The sequence below is a fragment of the Nuphar pumila genome, chromosome 7 (assembly GCF_984573655.1).
Source record: "Nuphar pumila chromosome 7, dmNupPumi1.hap1.1, whole genome shotgun sequence".
Classification (NCBI taxonomy): Eukaryota; Viridiplantae; Streptophyta; class Magnoliopsida; order Nymphaeales; family Nymphaeaceae; genus Nuphar; species Nuphar pumila.
This window is the reverse complement of record NC_143255.1, coordinates 102272724-102288977: the sequence shown is the minus strand read 5'-3', so window position 1 is coordinate 102288977 and position 16254 is coordinate 102272724. Positions and strand designations below refer to the sequence as shown.

The following is a 16254-nucleotide window of genomic DNA, read 5'->3' as shown; positions in this document are numbered from 1 at the left end:
TATGTAAGATCATGGAGTGTATTGAAGTGTGAAATTTACACTTTATTGATTTTGATGTAATAATATCGGCCTCCACAGGCCAATTGCTCAGAAAAGCAAAACATGTCATGTAGGAACCAAAGAAATCATAAAACATTATCGTAGTTGTACCTCTAGGAGGGTATGATCGTACTTTTGGACAAGTACGTCCCATGTGGGTTACGATGGTGGGTTGATGAGGTTGTAGCAACCTCGATGAGTGCAATTAGCACATTGCTGAGATCACATAAATGGTGACCATTTCGCCTTCACGGGCAAGATGCTCGAGTGGGTCTAATGGACCAGAGCATGTAGGATGGAGCGGCGGTTAAGAAACCCTCGTCGTACCCATCTGATCTTCACGATTCATCAAGGGAGAGGATGGATGGTACAAAGACTCCGATGGACAGGTTGTTAACAACCACCCCATGAGCAAAAGACTCGGTTTTCCCCAGTCATCGGAGTTAGGGGAATTGGGATTACCATAAATTATCCTAGGTGGTAACTTCCAGGCACTTCTGCAGAAGTTGGATGCATCCATGGGCCATGAATGTCTTTGGGGATTTACTCTCTTAGTCACTTACCGTCCCCTTAGGAGCGGACTCAGTCAGCCATCCGGGTTAATGAAAACACCTGACATAATAAACCCCTGGATCAGTCTCGGCTGTTTCTACGTTTCGCGTCTATGCGTACCCACATGCCAGTTAATATCAGAACTTAAAGAATATATTCATGAATAGTTGTAGATGGCTAAGACTTACACTGCTTCAACTAACATCTCTTTGCACTTATTACATTTGTTAGAATAGACTATAATTGTTTTAATTGCTTAAATATCATAACTGCTTATCTCATGAATGCCCTGTTTTGTTTTATTCTACTTATCTGTTTCGTGTACCTACTGGTTTGTTATGAAACTGACCCATTTCATGGGCAGGTGGGGAGTAGGACTTTACTGGAAGCCGATGGCGTGGTGCAACATGGATCAAGATTTGTCTTCTTTCTGCTGGCGGCTTGGCTCTGAGACTTTTTGGAGTTTTCTTAGATTTATTGAACTTTGGAATAAAATGCTCATTTTGTAATAAACTGCAGATTTTAATCTATTGCCTTATTTTTTAAATTCCTTTAAGTTGTTGTACATGTGAATGATGGTTTTTCAGCTAACGTACCCAAGATTATTGACTTGTGTTCCTTTCTAAATGTCTTCCGCTGTCATTTTTTAAAAGTTCAAACTTTAAATCTTTGAAAGGTTTTTCGATGAGGTTTTCGAAATCACAAGTCAAAATTTTGGGGCGTTACAAAAATGACGAAGAGAAAGGAGAAGAGGAACAAGAAAGATTTTTTTTTTCGATGATCGCAGTTTTGGCGACCGTGATGGGACTCGTGTCCGTCCGGTCGAATTTGTGCCTTTTGCTTTGGTTTGATATTATCTAAGTCTTTATTCTATAAATGTCGGCTTCATTTCCATGCAAACCTTAGGAGCCTAGACTCTGTTCTAAGCTGACATCATTGCATATAGGATTTAAGCATGGTTTGGTAGGACTATATTGAGGAGATTATTCCATGTTCACATTAGACTTAGGTCTGAAATACAATTCTCCTTAATTCTAGGGATTGAATGTAAACAATGTATGCAAGTGTATGCTTCTTTTCATTTAAATCTATCTCTTTAGGACTTGCATTAGAGCCATCTGATTGCTTGCATGTTGAACATATTTTTTGAAAACCTCTCTGCCTATATTGTCCCGGTCTTCACGTTGTTGGGCTGTCTCACTGAACCATAGTTCAGGAGAGAGCCTCACAACTGGGCCACTTATTTGGGTTTGCGCCCCCCTACCACGAACCTAAGGGCCATAGTCCAAGGTATATCGGTAGGTGCTCAAGGATGTTGGGAAGCCATTACCTTAGAACCAGAGAAATATTTCTATGCCACGTACTTCAAGCTTCGGCTTGAGTATATCAGCATACCTTGATTGGAATCAGATGATCTGAACCATAGAGTTAGGATTAAGATCCTATCAGTCATTTCAAATATTGCATTTACAGTCTGCCTTTTAGGGCGTGCTGTGCGCGCATCCTTGTTTGTGCAGCTGTGATTGTACGATGTTTCCCCGCATTCTCCTATATATATCAAATCTTTTTCAAAACCTTGGGTATATTATTCAAAATTTTCCCTTATTTTCAAAAACCCCAGGTGTATATTTTTCCTTTCCTACATTCCTTTTCTCTTTTGTGTCAAATTTTCTTTAAAAAACCTTGGAAATCCCTTTTTCCAAATTCCTTTGATCTTTTAATTTTTTTTCCAGGATTTGTGTTTATCCTCTTTTCATCAAGGGTCTATCCGTAAGTCCTGTATTCTATCTAAATCTCTTCTTCTTTGCCTCAGTATCATTCCAATGGCGTCCAATTCTCTTGATGATGTCTTTTTTAGAGATCATGTCTTCTATCAGATAAAGGATGGATCCCCGGATCATCAGGTTATCCAGTCTCATTCCTTCTTCTTCCGGTGGTATTATTCTTGGTTCACCACCTTCTTGCGCATGTTCCCAGATCACTTGGATGATTGTGGATTGGAGACGGCATCAACAGTAGGCAAGCGAACCACCAACGGTAGTTTGATTCAAGCTATGGCAGAACAGTGGAATCCACGTAACGTACCTGCACATTCTGGTTTCCATGGGGAGAGATGACTCTGCTAATGGACGAATTCAGTGATATCATGGGATTGCCAGAACCAGCTGGTCAGTCAGATGATCCAGTTGAGCAACAATTCCTGATCAATGTCAAGGGTATAGATATTCGAGAAGCATTAGCTAGGGCAACAGGGTGTAGATCTTGTCCTCTCATTGAGATCAACGGAAGTCAGTTCATCGACCTGTTTGGGCTATATCGCAAGTATGGAGCATACGAAGAAGTTGATACCTTGTCTCGAGCAGCGAAAGAAAGAATCCAGCATGCCATGGTCCTATGCACAGTAGGATTAGCATTCTTTCAGGGCGACCAGAATTTCATCGATGTCAGAGTTGCTCAACTCTTTCGAAGATGGGAAAGCAAGCAGACCCGCCAGCTTTCAGTGTCTATGGCAGCTCTAGCCTTTCTCTACGAAGGCTTAGCTCGTTTCGCCCTTGGAGAGACCATTCTGGTGGAAGGATGCACTTACGCCTTGCAGTCGTGGTTCTTGTGACACGTGTCATCAAAAGCCAGTTCCTTCAGGTTCAGCAACAAAAAGCCGAAATCTGCCATCCAATATCGAGCTTCGATCGAGAGCCTGCATCAGAAAGAGATCCTTTGGGATTACTTTGACAAACAAGAGTCAGTTTCTCGCTACACTTATGCTCGTAGCAAGCGTTACAGACTGCTTGGTCCTTTCTTCTATGTCAACTATCAGCCAGAGAGGTGTCTCAGACAGTTCTCGCAGCGGCAGATTTGTGTCAACACTCGCTTCCCGACGGGCCACCTGCCAGAATTCGATCTGCAGTCGGATCAGTGGTCTGGGGCATACCATGTAACCAAGTACACTTGGAACTCATTCATTCCTTTGTCTGTATTTCCTGGACCCAATGTATCTTCTGAATATCGATAATGGTGGCAAACTGTCTGCCCACCTTCTCTTTATATTTGAATTTATCATCAATAAAGTTCAACTTTTGTTATGTTAAAAAGCGCTTTTGGGCCAAAATTTTATTATGTGGTCACGATTCTCGTAACAACCTTATCCCTAGTGATGAGACTTTTCCTTCTATTCTTCTTCAAATATCTCTTATCATGATGGACGACCTCGCCTAGGTAATAAGGCGCATTTTTCGTTATTGCAACATGGTAACACAATTATCATAAGCTTTGTGGTGACCTGATCCCTGGTGATGGGATAACCTATTTAATTGTCTATCAATTCCTCTGTTCTCGTCTTTTTCTCGAAGGTCGTGTTTTCAAAAGATCTTCTGCGCTCTAACCATTCCCTTATTCTGCAGAAATCATTGGCATTGTCAGAATGGTTCAGACAAGAGCTGAGAAAGAAACGATACCTCAGCACAGTGACAATGAAATTGAAGCGATGGACTCCCCCAAGTCAGTCAAAGGGCAGGGTCAGGGCAAAGACGATGATATTGATCTTGCTATGTACAGTATGTTTCAGAAAATGATGGCCAGAATGATGTCAGAACAAGCTGAGGTCAGTCTGAAGAAAATCGCTCAAAGAGCAAACCAAAGAAGAAAGCTGTGAAAAAGCCAGCCAGGATTGTCAGAAAGAAGGTCCAGCTTGACACCACTTCTGAGGAATCAGAATCAGCCGAGGAAGAATTATAAGAGGAAGAGCAGTTTGTCTACAATCAGAATCCTCCGCGGCAGTTTGTAAAGATCACCGCAGAGCCTGAATCTCTGAACAAACCTATTCCTGTTAAGGATCCAATGCACGAGCAAATGAGAGAAATGACTTGGGAAATTAAGGATATCCAGGCCAAAAGCAAAGGCAAACAGACCTATTTTGGTGAAGACTTCTACAATGGCCTAGACGGGGATGACGATCTGGAGAATCTCCCTCGCAAGTTCCTCAAGTTTGATGAAACGGGCAATCCCAAAGCTCATTTGGCCACGTTCTACGCAGAATGCGGCCGTTTCAAGAAAGATAATAGGGCATTATTCATCTCCTTTCCTCGCAGCCTGGAGGGAACAACGACCAGATGTTATGCAGACCACATCAACCCTATCGAACTACAAGAGTTCGATAAAGTCGTGAACTTGTTCATTGAGCGCTTCATGTTCAATATTGAGACATCACCAACTCTCAACCATCTGTACAATCTTAAACAAAATGAGAATGAAAGAGCTGGTGAATTCATCCACAGGTGGAGGAGCACCTGTAACAAAATGAAGGTTCCCATCCCAAAGGAGTACGCCCTGCAAATTATTTTGAACAACTTTGCCCAACCTCTGAGGAATCTCATTTCCACGTCTCCAACAAAGTCATTTATCAAGCTGATTGAGAGAGCCAAATGACTCGAGATAGGACCGGACAACAACCTATATGAAGGTTACCTTTTCGTTAGAGGGAACCCTGAGCAGAAGAAGAAAGCACATGTTGCCTATTCTACAGATTTCTCAGGCCACAACAGCAGTTCTGGCAGGAAAAAGAGTCGCAACAAGAATGTCGGACACTTCAGGGCCGAAAGAACAAACTCTGTAGCACAGAAAGAGAAGTTTGTTAAGCCACAACTCGTCCAGTCAGCGCCGCAGCCGGAAGCCAAACAACAAGAAAAGCCAAAGCATGAGGGGTGGAGTTACGATCGGGAATTTACAGCTCTAGAGCAGTCCCACGAAAACATCCTGGAATATATGATATCGAAAGGAATGATCAAACTCCCCAAGGTGGCAGATCCGCCAGTTGCTATGGGTAAGTGGATCAATAAATTCTGCAAGTTTCACCGGACTGTTGGACATGACGTAGAACATTGTTTTGTCCTCAAAAACATCATTCAGGACTGTATCGACAAAAAATTGTTGATTGAGGATGAGGATGAGCAACAACCCAAAATTTTGTCCAAGCTCTTTCCTAAACATTCTGCATCGATGATTTCAGAACAAACAGTCTTTTTCAAGAACAGTATCCAGCCATGTTCTAGCCAGGACATTCAGGATCAACATCAGGTCCTAGTCCTTCGTCAAGCGCAGTCTTCCGCCAAGAGGGTGGATATTACTGCATTTTCTAACATCAAGAAACTAACTAAGGAGCCAACAAAGGTGACGACAGAGATTGCCAAGACAATCCCCAGGATTCTGAAGCGCTTCATCAAAGCAATTTCGAAGAAAGAAGAGACTTCATGGTCAGTACAGAAGCCAATCACTGCTCTGTCAAACATCTCTATCATGTATCTGATCCATGCTTCTTCGGAGCATCAGCAAGTGCTAGAAGATCTGCTAAGAAAGATCAAGGTCAAACCTAGCACAACAAAGCAAGATATGGCTCAGATCGTCAATCAAGCTATGACGAATGCACTAATAACATTTTCTGATAAGGATTTGCCAAAGCCTCATTCATTTCACAACAATGCCTTATACAGTCCCTCATGTGCTTGTTGATGGAGGCAGCAGCCTCAACATCTGTCCCGAGATGACAGCCAGGGCCTTGGGCCTAAAAGAAGAAGAGTATACCCCGGATCCGATCACGATCTATGGTTTTGACAACCACAGACAGACAACCAGGGAAAGTATTTTTCTTGAAATCTTTATCAACTATTCAGTACATACCGTACTTTTCCATGTAGTGAATGTGCCACCTACGTACAACCTTCTTCTGGGTCACACTTGGATCCACAATGCCAATGTTGTTCCTTCAACCCTGCATCAGTGCATCAAGTGGTCGAAGGGAGGCATGATTACCACAGTCTTGGGAAAAGATCCGGAAGAGAGACTCCCGCAACCGATGATTCCCCGTCCTACTTTCACTGCCGACATCCCAAGCATTCGGGAAGTCGATGAGATTAATCTTAGTGAAAGCCTGGACATGCTGAAGCTGAAAGAAGTCCAGCCAATCGAGAATGTCACGGCGGTAGTCCAGTGGCAGGGACCTTATTTTTATAAAATTGGAGGACGCCTCAATTGCGCTTCTTTCAAGGATCATCCTCTTTTCCCTCAGTTCTCGAAAACCAAGAAGGGGTTTGATCTTCTGATGAAGCATGACTATCAGCCCTTCAGAGGCCTTGGTAAAAAAGAGGACGACATGATAGATCCAATTATCCCCGCTCGACATGTTGATGGTACAAGTTTGGGTTTTTCAGGTCAGTCATCTGACAGAAATACCACTTTCATCAAAGGAACAGAGTGAAGGCAATAACAGTGTTTTCTGCTTTCCTTCTCTTTTCATCTTGTAGGGGCAAAAACCCGCCCCAATTTTTTCTTTCTTCATCAACAATCATATGTAAATATCAAAGTTATTCAATCAATGAAGTTTTGGTTTCCTACTCGCATCTTGGCGTACACGATTCTTTGCTTATATCTTTGTCTATGTCGTCATTCTCTATTTTTGTACAAAAGGCTATTTCCGAACAACTTACTTTTTTTTCAAAAACCTTCTTTGTGCTTTTCAGGACTGCCAGGATCATGGCTCCTAAATTACTCAAAAGGCTCGTTATCAATTCAAATTTTTCTCAAAGTAATTCCAAACCGGCCAGAATCTGCAAGGCAAGAGCAGGGGCAAAGGTCAGTAAAGTGACACAACAGATCAAAGAATTAGCAGAATTTGATTCAGCGATTCAAGAATTGCCATAATTTGCTAGTATTCAGAAGCAAGATGAACCATCACCATTGGTTCAAGATCCGACAGAGGATGTTAATATTGGTTCAGAAGATGATCCAAAAATCCTCAAAATTAGTTTAAGCTTAAGTTCAGATGAGAAAGAAAGACTCATCCATTTCCTCAAACAACATCAGGAAGTCTTTGCTTGGACTTATGAGGGTATGCCAGGCTTGGATCCCAAGTTGGTCGAGCATCGTCTTGTGCTGAAATCAGATTGAGAAAATGGATCCCCGAGTAGCACCGCAAGTTAAAGAAGGACTTGAAGAGTTGCTAAAGGCAGGATTCATCCAGACTATTGACTATCTAGACTGGTTGCCGAACATCGTGGTAGTTCCTAAAAAGAACGACAGAGTCTGAATCTGTATCGATTTCAGGGATCTGAACAAGGCCACCCCACAAGATGATTATCCACTCCCCAATATCGATCTTTTGATCAATAACATGATAGACCATGCCATGTTTTCCTTTATGGATGGATACTCAGGCTACAACCAGATCAAACTGGCCGCTTGTGACCAGTCAAAAACTTCTTTTACCACACCTTGAGGTACTTTTTGCTACACAGTCATGTCATTCGGGCTTAAGAATGCTAAGGCAACCTATCAGAGAGCGATGACAATTATTTTTCATGACCAGCTGCACAAGAGCATGGATGTCTACGTGGATGACATACTAGTCAAATCAAAAGAATGAGAGGATCATCTTGATGCTCTCGGCCAAGTCTTTGAAAGACTTATTCTCTATAAGTTGAGACTCAATCCGCAGAAATGTGTCTTCAGAGTAGAGTCAGGCAAACTACTAGGCTATATAATCAGCAAGAAAGACTTAAAAGTGGATCCTGCTAAGGCAAAGACGATCATTGATATGCCGCCGCCCACCAATCTAAAAGAACTGCGAAGCCTTCAGGGGCGCATTCAATCTATTCGGCGCTTCATCTCCAATTTGGCCATGAGATGCGAGCCCTTCAATCACTTGTTGAGAAAAGAAGTGAAATTTGAGTGGGACCAGAATGTCAACTCTCATTTGAGCGCATCAAGCAGTATCTCCTCAATCCACCGGTTCAGAACCCACCAGAACAGGGAAAGCCACTTCTCTTATACATTTCTGTCAGCCAAAATGCTTATGGTGGATTTCTTGCACAATATGAGGAAGGCAGCCAGATAGAACATGTCATCTACTACATAAGCAAGACTTTCATCGACTATGAGAAAAGATACTCTCAAATGGAAAAAACATGTCTAGCCTTAGTATGGATGTGTCAGAAGCTGAGACATTATCTCTTGGCCTCAGAAATCAAAATTTTGTCAAGGCTCAATCCCCTCAAGTACATCCTTGAGCAACCTTTCCTTACTGGACGGATTGCAAAATGGCAAGTCCTCCTGATACAATATGACTTAGAGTATGTTTCTCAGAAGTCAGTCAATGGTCAATCTATCGCAGATCATTTGACAGATTTCCTATTGACAGAAGAGATCAAGGCGGAAGACGATTTTCCCGACGATCACATCTGCAGTATTCAGGAATCCCCAGTTTGGACCATTTTCTTTGATGGAGCCAGAAACATGTCTGGTATAGGGATTGGGATCTTGCTGATCACTCCCGAAAAGAAGATGATCCGTTATTCCCTCAAGCTCAACTTCCAGTGTACTCACAACATGGTTGAGTACGAAGCTTTGATACAAGGCCTCAAGATTCTGCAAGACTTCAATGTCAAGAGAGTACATGCCTTTGGCGATTCTTTACTTGTTATTAGCCAAGTTAATGCTGAATGGCAAGTCAAGGATTCAAAATTGATTCCCTATCAGAAGATTATCTTAGCCCTCATAAGCAACTTTGAAGAATTTCAGCTTAATCATGTCAAGAGAGAATACAATCATATAGCGGATGGTATGGCCTGTTTGGGCTCCATTTTGTCGTTTAAAGACAGTGAATTATGTCGTTCCTTTGAGATCGTCAGACTTGATCAACCTGCCATCATTCCAGCTGAGCAAGTAAACCAAGTCACTCAGAAAGAGAAGCCTTGGTATCAAGACATAAAAACTTTATCGAAACTGGTAAATTCCCATCTGAAATGCCAAGAAAGGAGCAACGTGCGATCTAACGCATGTCGGCCCATTATTTCATCCTCGCCGATACTCTCTACCGTCGTGGGTTCAGTTCTGAGTATGCCAGATGCTTAGATAAGGATGAAGTCATGGAAGTTGTCCGAGAGGCACACTAGGGAATTTTTGGTGGCCACGTCGGCTACCAAACACTTGTCAAGCAGATTATTCGAGCATGGTATTATTGGAAGACCATGCAGCAAGATTGCCATCAATTTGTGAGGAAGTGCGTCAAATGCCAAATGCACGCACCTTCGATTCATGCGCCAGCCGCCTATTTGCAGTTTATGGTTTCGCCTTGGCCTTTTTTGATGTGGGCCTTCGACGTGGTAGGTTCGATCACTCCTTCAGCTTCTAATGGCCACAAATACTTCCTCGCAGCTACAGAATACTTCATTAAATGGGTTGAAGTGGTAACTCTGTGAATAGTGGAAGGCCATCACGTGGTTTCTTTCATTTATAAAAATCTTCTTTGCCGTTTCGGTGTCCCACATGATATTGTGTCAGATAACGACAGTCACTTTAAGAATGAGAAGATGAAGACCTTATGCTCGAAGTTTAGGATTCATCACCACTTCTCAGCTCCTTATTATCCTCAAGGAAACTGTAATACCTAGGAAAAAAAATTTAAGTTATCCGGATCCGGGTCAGATCCGGATCCGAGTCCCGTGAAGGGACGGCTAACGGTAGGCCGTAAGGGCCTACCGAGCGGCACCCGTCTCCCTCACCCCTGCTTATAAATGAAGCAGGCAGGAGGGGGGGGGAGCATAGAATGCTCTCCTCTCCCCTTCTCCTCTCCCCGTCGCCTCTCCCCTTCTCCTCTCCCCGTCGCCTCTCCTCTTCCCCCCACCACCTCTTTCAAGTCGTCGCCGACCCAGACACCTGTCGTCGCCGACGCTCGCCATCACCGTCAACCGCCGTCGTAGACACCCTCTACCCACCTCCATCCAGCGTCGTTTGCCTCCGCCGGCGACCTCCAGGTGAGTCCCCCTCTCCCTCATCTTCCTGTTTCCCCCATGTGAGGGGAAGGCTAACCCCTCCCCCTGCAGCCTCGACAGGAGGAGGGGGGGGGTGGCTTCCGGCAGGGGGGTTTCGCCCCCCCTGCCTTTCGATTTTCCGGCATGGGGCAAGCCCTCTGCCTTTTGGTGGCTTCCGGCAGGGGAGTTTCACTCCCCTGCCTTGTGCTTTCAGGCAGGGGGTTTCGCCCCCTGCCTTGTGTTGTTTGGCAGGGGGTTTCGCCCCCCTGCCTTATGCTTTCCGGCAAGGGGCGAGCCCCCTGCCTTATGTGGTTTGGCAGGGGGTTTCGCCCCCCCTGCCTTGTGCTTTCCGGCAGAGGGCGAGCCCCCTGCCTTGTGTTGTTTGGCAAGGGGTTTCGCACCCCCTGCCTTATGCTTTCTGGTAGGGGGCGAGACCCCTGCCTTGTGTTGTTTGGCAGGGAGTTTCGCCCTCCTGCCTTATGCTTTCTGGTAGGGGGCGAGCCCCCAGCCTTGTGTTGTTTGGCAGGGGGTTTCGCCCCCTGCCTTATGCTTTCCGGCAGGGGGTTTCTCCCCTTGCCTTGTGTTGTTTGGCAGGCGGTTTCGCCCCCCTGCCTTATGCTTTCCGGCAGAGGGCGAGCCCCTTGCCTTGTGTGGTTTGGCAGGGGGTTTCGCCCCCCCTGCCTTGTGCTTTCCGGCAAGGGGCGAGCCCCCTGTCTTGTGTTGTTTGGCAAAGGGTTTCGCCCCCCCTGCCTTATGCTTTCCGGCAGGGGGCGAGCCCCCTGCCTTGTGTTGTTTGGCAGAGGGTTTCGCCCCCCTGCATTATGCTTTCCGGCAGGGGGCGAGCCCCGTGCCTTATGTTGTTTGGCAGAGGGTTTCGCCCCCCCTGCCTTATGCTTTCCGGCAGGGGGCGAGCCCCCTGCCTTGTGTTGATTGGCAGGGGGTTTCGCCCCCTGCCTTATGCTTTTCGGCTGGGGGGCGAGCCCCCTGCCTTGTGTTGTTGGGCAGGGGGGTTCGCCCCCTGCCTTTTGCTTTCCGGCAGGGGGTTTCGCCCCCCTGCCTTATGCTTTCCGGCAGGGGGGCGAGCCTCCCCTGCCTTGTACTTCCCGACTGGTAGGGGGTGAGTCCCCTGCCTTGTGTTGTTTGGCAGGGGGTTTCGCCCCCTGCCTTGTATTTTCCGGCAGGGGGGGGGGCGAGCCCCTGCCTTGCATTGTCTGGCAAGGGAGCAAGGCCCCTGCCTTGCTGCCTCTGTCCTTCCTATGCAGGGAGCTGACCTCCCTGCCTCCCCTAGCTTTGGGGTCCGGTACCGTTGCGGGTCTTACCGGACTCGTTAATCGTAGTATTATGGCATATTCATCCTTTTTGCCTTGCAGGTTGCACCACGGAGCCTTCTCGTGTTTCGCGGCCCGAGACAGTGATCACTTACGCTCGCAAGCAGATAAACCCCCGCACCCCTTCTAGGTAGGGGTTTGCGTAAAAAGGAACAGGAACAATGAACTCCTAAAAATAAAGGACTTAACCAATAAATTAAAACATCTACATATAATATATATGTACGTTCTTTCCTGCACTTTAGTTTTCCTGCACTTTACTTGTCCTGCACTTTACTTTTCCTACACTCACTTTTTCGTTGCCGTCATGCTATATGTGCCAAGGATTTCATTTTTATGTACCTTTCCTTATTGCTTTTTACTTCCAGGATGCGGTTTCGCGATCCTGGTCCCGTTTTCTTTCTATACTTTACTTTTTCGCTGCTGTCGCGCTATATGTGCCAAGGTTGTTCTTTTTGCACTTTCCTTTCTTGTTTTTGCTTCCAGGACGCGGTTTCGCGATCCTGGTCCCTGTTGATTTCATTCGTCGTTGCTTTCGCTATTTCATACATATATATGTCGCTCTTTCTTTTTTTTTTATTGTCATAGACTCAACCCTACCGTGGATTGGTAGGGTTCGATAGCAGAGCTTAGCCTTGCGTAAGAGATACGAAATGAGATACTGATTTATAATACACCAAAAAAGGTCTCAGGCGCCTTCACAGGCAAGATGCTCATTTGGGTCTAATGGACCAGGGCATGAAGAATGAGGCGGCGGTTGAGAAACCCCCGTCGCACTCAATTCGACTCAGTTTCGCCAAGAGAGAGGACGAAGGGTACCAACTCCGATGGACAGGCCATTAATGGCTATTTACGAGCAAAGGACTCGGCTTCCCCGGTCATCGGAGGTTAGGGGATAGAGGCTGCACTAGATAGCCTAACACTTCTGCAGAAGTTGGATGCATCCCTACTGGGCCTTTGGGGGCTTGCTCTCTCGACCACCGGTCGCCTCCTTAGGATAGGATTCAGTCAGTCAACCGTGGTAATTTAAGATACATGGCATAATAAACCCTCGGATTGGTCTCGACTATTTCGGCTCGTGTGCCATGTACGTACCCACATGGCCGGTTAACAAGTGATAATCAAATTAAGCATGCTCACCCTTCAGTTGTTGTTTTTGTACACTTGCGGTATTACGTGCTAGCATATTGGTGAGTTTTCCTGTACATTATATTATTGCTGTCGTGGTATGTCTAACTGCTTTACCTGTTAGTTGTTCTTGTTCTTTTTACACTCCTACTAGTTTTTCGCGAGACTGACCCATTTTATGGGCAGGTGATGTATAGCGGCGACAGGCAGTCAACGGTGCATGCGACGTGGCTCGAGACTATACTTTTCCTTCCAGACTTCTGGCTATCGTCGCAGGGTTTTTTGAAATTTTGGGTTTTTGTTTTAATCTGGGGGGCTGGGCCCCCTGTTGATTTTCCTTGTATAATGACTTCTTATAAAGAATGTATTACTCTTTTTAGCCGTCTGCTATTTATCGCCATGGTCATGTTTGAAGTGCCGAGCTAACGTGCCTGGGATTTGCAAAAAACTTGATTTTTAAACTAGAAAGATATTTTTTTTGAAGACTTTTCAGAACAACAGAGTTCGCGCTTTCAGGGAACTCCTTTATAAAAACTTTACTTGTCAAGTTAAGAAATTTTGGGGCGTTACAGATTGGTATCAGAGCCAGAGGTTGTGAAAAGTAAAGGCTCGACTACCGAGCATCCTGTTGCACTGTGAGTACCGGTCCCCTTTTCCTTATTGTCATAATTTTGGCCTAATTGGGGTAAAATTTTGTGCCAGCGGTAAGATGGACGCATCTGGTAACCCCACTATTAGTCCTGGCGGGTCCTCGCGTACAACACATACTCGCTTTTCTTTGGATGGTGGCTCTTCTTCGAGTCTGGGTCACCCCGAGGGTTCTGTGACCGAGTTTGGGTCATGTCGCTCTCCGTTGCCCGTTTTCACGGATGAGTGGTGCACCCCGCTACCTTTGGCCTTCCAGGTTTCATTAGCGACAGCTTGGGCCGAGGTTTTTTCACAGGTAGGCGAGAGGGTGCCTTCCTTCGTCCAGGTTCATCAGCGGGTTGTTGTGGTGGATTTTGGGGAGCCTAACCCTCAGGAGGCGGAGTATAGCTGCGATCGTTGCGGCATGCTTGGGCACTTCGCAGATCAGTGCTTTCGCCAGATATAGCCTTTGGTCACACAGGGTTCAGTCGATCCCGTTCCTCCAGCTCCTGCCGCTGTGGCCTTCTCCACCCCCGCTAATAGGGGGCGTCTCCTCCTCCACCACCTCGGGTCGAGCCAGCAGTGATAGGCAAGACCCCAGCTCCGTCAGAGCTTCATACGCCAACCTCTGTAATACCGATTGTTGTGCCTAAGTCTCCGACTATTTATGTTTCGGACTCGGATGTGTCATATTCTTCAGAGTACATGCCTGCTACTCCTCTTTACGGGGAATATCCTTCGAAGGAAGATAATGATCTTCCATTTACCCCCAAGCGCAGGTTTAGACGCACAGGGAATAAGAGGGAATATCTTCGTCAGTTCTCCGGTCCCGCCTGAAGGGAGTCTTGGATGTTGAGGATTGGTCTGGATCTATATGCTTCTTGTACCAGACTGCTTTCATTTTGATGTTTTTGTATCGACATTGCTGAATATTCTGGATACGTTGTACAAAAAGGAATGATGAAATATAAGATGTTACTTGTTGTTTTAGTCGTAAGCTTAACTTAGTTCATTGTATTATTTTCAAGGATGAGGAGAAGTTCGAACGAAGATTCCGCCGACGAATGGTCTGAGCAAAGGGGATTTGTGATGGATACCCTCAGCACTTTGGTCGAGGCGATCAAAAATCAGGTTGCCACACAAGGAGAGTGTTCCTACAGCTTCGGGGGTTACTTTCGAGAAATTTTTAAAGCTAAACCCTCCAGCTTTCTTCGGCAAGGTGGATCCCGATGCCGCAGAGCAGTGGATCAAAGAAATCAAAAGGGTGTTTTTGGTCCTCTCAGTTTCTGATGAAAAGAAGACTTTATTTGGGTCCTTCCGATTAAAGGACAATGCTAGAATTTGGTGGGACGCAACTCAAAAAAGGCATTTCCCAGATGCAGAGGTCATCCCATGGGACGCCTTTAGGCGTGTATTTTACGAAAATTACTTTCCTTCTCATGCGAAGGGAAAAGAAAAAGGTGGAATTCCTAGAGCTGTGTCAGGGCAGCTTATCGTTGGGCGATTACATCGCCACGTTTCAGCAACTGAAACAGTACTTCCCTACCCTTTTTTATAGTGAATGCGAGCGAGCAGGCAAATTTGTTCGTGGCCTAAAGGAAGGACTCAGATACAGGGTCCTTTCAAGCATGCCCGTGACCTTCTCAGCAACTGTTGAAGCAACGACCCTCTTAAATGAGGATTGGGAGCGTTCTAGAGCGACACAAGTTAAAAAGCCACCTGCCTCTGGAGGGGACCAGAAGAAAGCACAATCTCATGATCAGGTGCGGCGACCACCCTTTCCCATTAAACCTGAAGGAGGGAAGCAACAAGGACCACCTGCAAAGAGGCAACGCCAGCAGAACCGCCCACCACCTCGGCGACCAGTAGGGAATGGATGCACTAGGTGCAAGGGGTCTCACGTCAGACAACCATGCCCCTTGGATACGGGGGGTCGTTTGTATTGCGGTAAGATGGGGCACTACGCTCGAGATTGTCGCAAAAAGGCGGCCAATGAATCTAGGCAGTCGGGTGGAGTACCTCAGCCCCCTCATCAGCAGCAGACACCGCTGACATACCAGCAGCAACCGCAGAGCAGCGGAGTAAAGAAAGTTCCAGGGCGAGTCTACGCCACTACCGTCGAGCAGTTGACCAAGGGGGAGCTCGTACAAGGTACTCTCTTAGTTGCCGGTCATGCTGCTTTCGTTCTGTTTGATTGTGGTGCTACGCACACCTTTATTTTGGCAAAATTTGCGGCCCAGTTGCAATCGCCCGTTCTGCGCTTGCATACAACTTTAGAAGTATATAATCCGTTGGAGGGGAACGCTAGTTATGCGGCGTTTATCCCTAATCTTGATGTGGTGATATCGGATCGTCTTTTGCCTGCGTGCGCCATCTTGCTGAATATGTCAGAATTTGACCTCGTCTTGGACATGGATTGGTTGTCTCATCATCATGCCAAGATCGATTGTCGCCAGGGCAAGATCACCTTCTCCCCTCCGGATTCGCTGAAGGTGAAATTTTGAATTCCTCGACCCATGCGAGCAAGCTGGATGATTTCAGCCCTAAAGGCTCGTAGCTTCATTCGCAAGGGCTGTCCAACTTTCCTCATCAGCGTCGTTGAGTCAGATCCTATGCCTACAATTATTGATACCCTAGACGTGGTTAGAGAGTTTCCAGATATCTTTTCCCAGAGGTTGTTTGGCCTTCCTCCGCCTCGAGAGGTGGAGTTCAGCATCGAATTGTTGCCTGGAACTGCCGCAATATCTAAGGCCCCATATCGGATGGCACCCGCCGAGCTTGAA

The 16254-nt window shown here is 46.1% G+C and overlaps 1 protein-coding gene across 1 annotated transcript; it reads left to right on the top strand.

Moving 5' to 3' along the window:
* Positions 1 to 14802: 14802 nt before the first annotated feature.
* LOC149832685 (uncharacterized) lies at positions 14803 to 15975 on the top strand. The gene has a single exon (XM_090013286.1). The coding sequence runs from the start codon at positions 14803 to 14805 to the stop codon at positions 15973 to 15975; it is 1173 nt and encodes a 390-aa protein (XP_089869412.1).
* Positions 15976 to 16254: the final 279 nt, after the last annotated feature.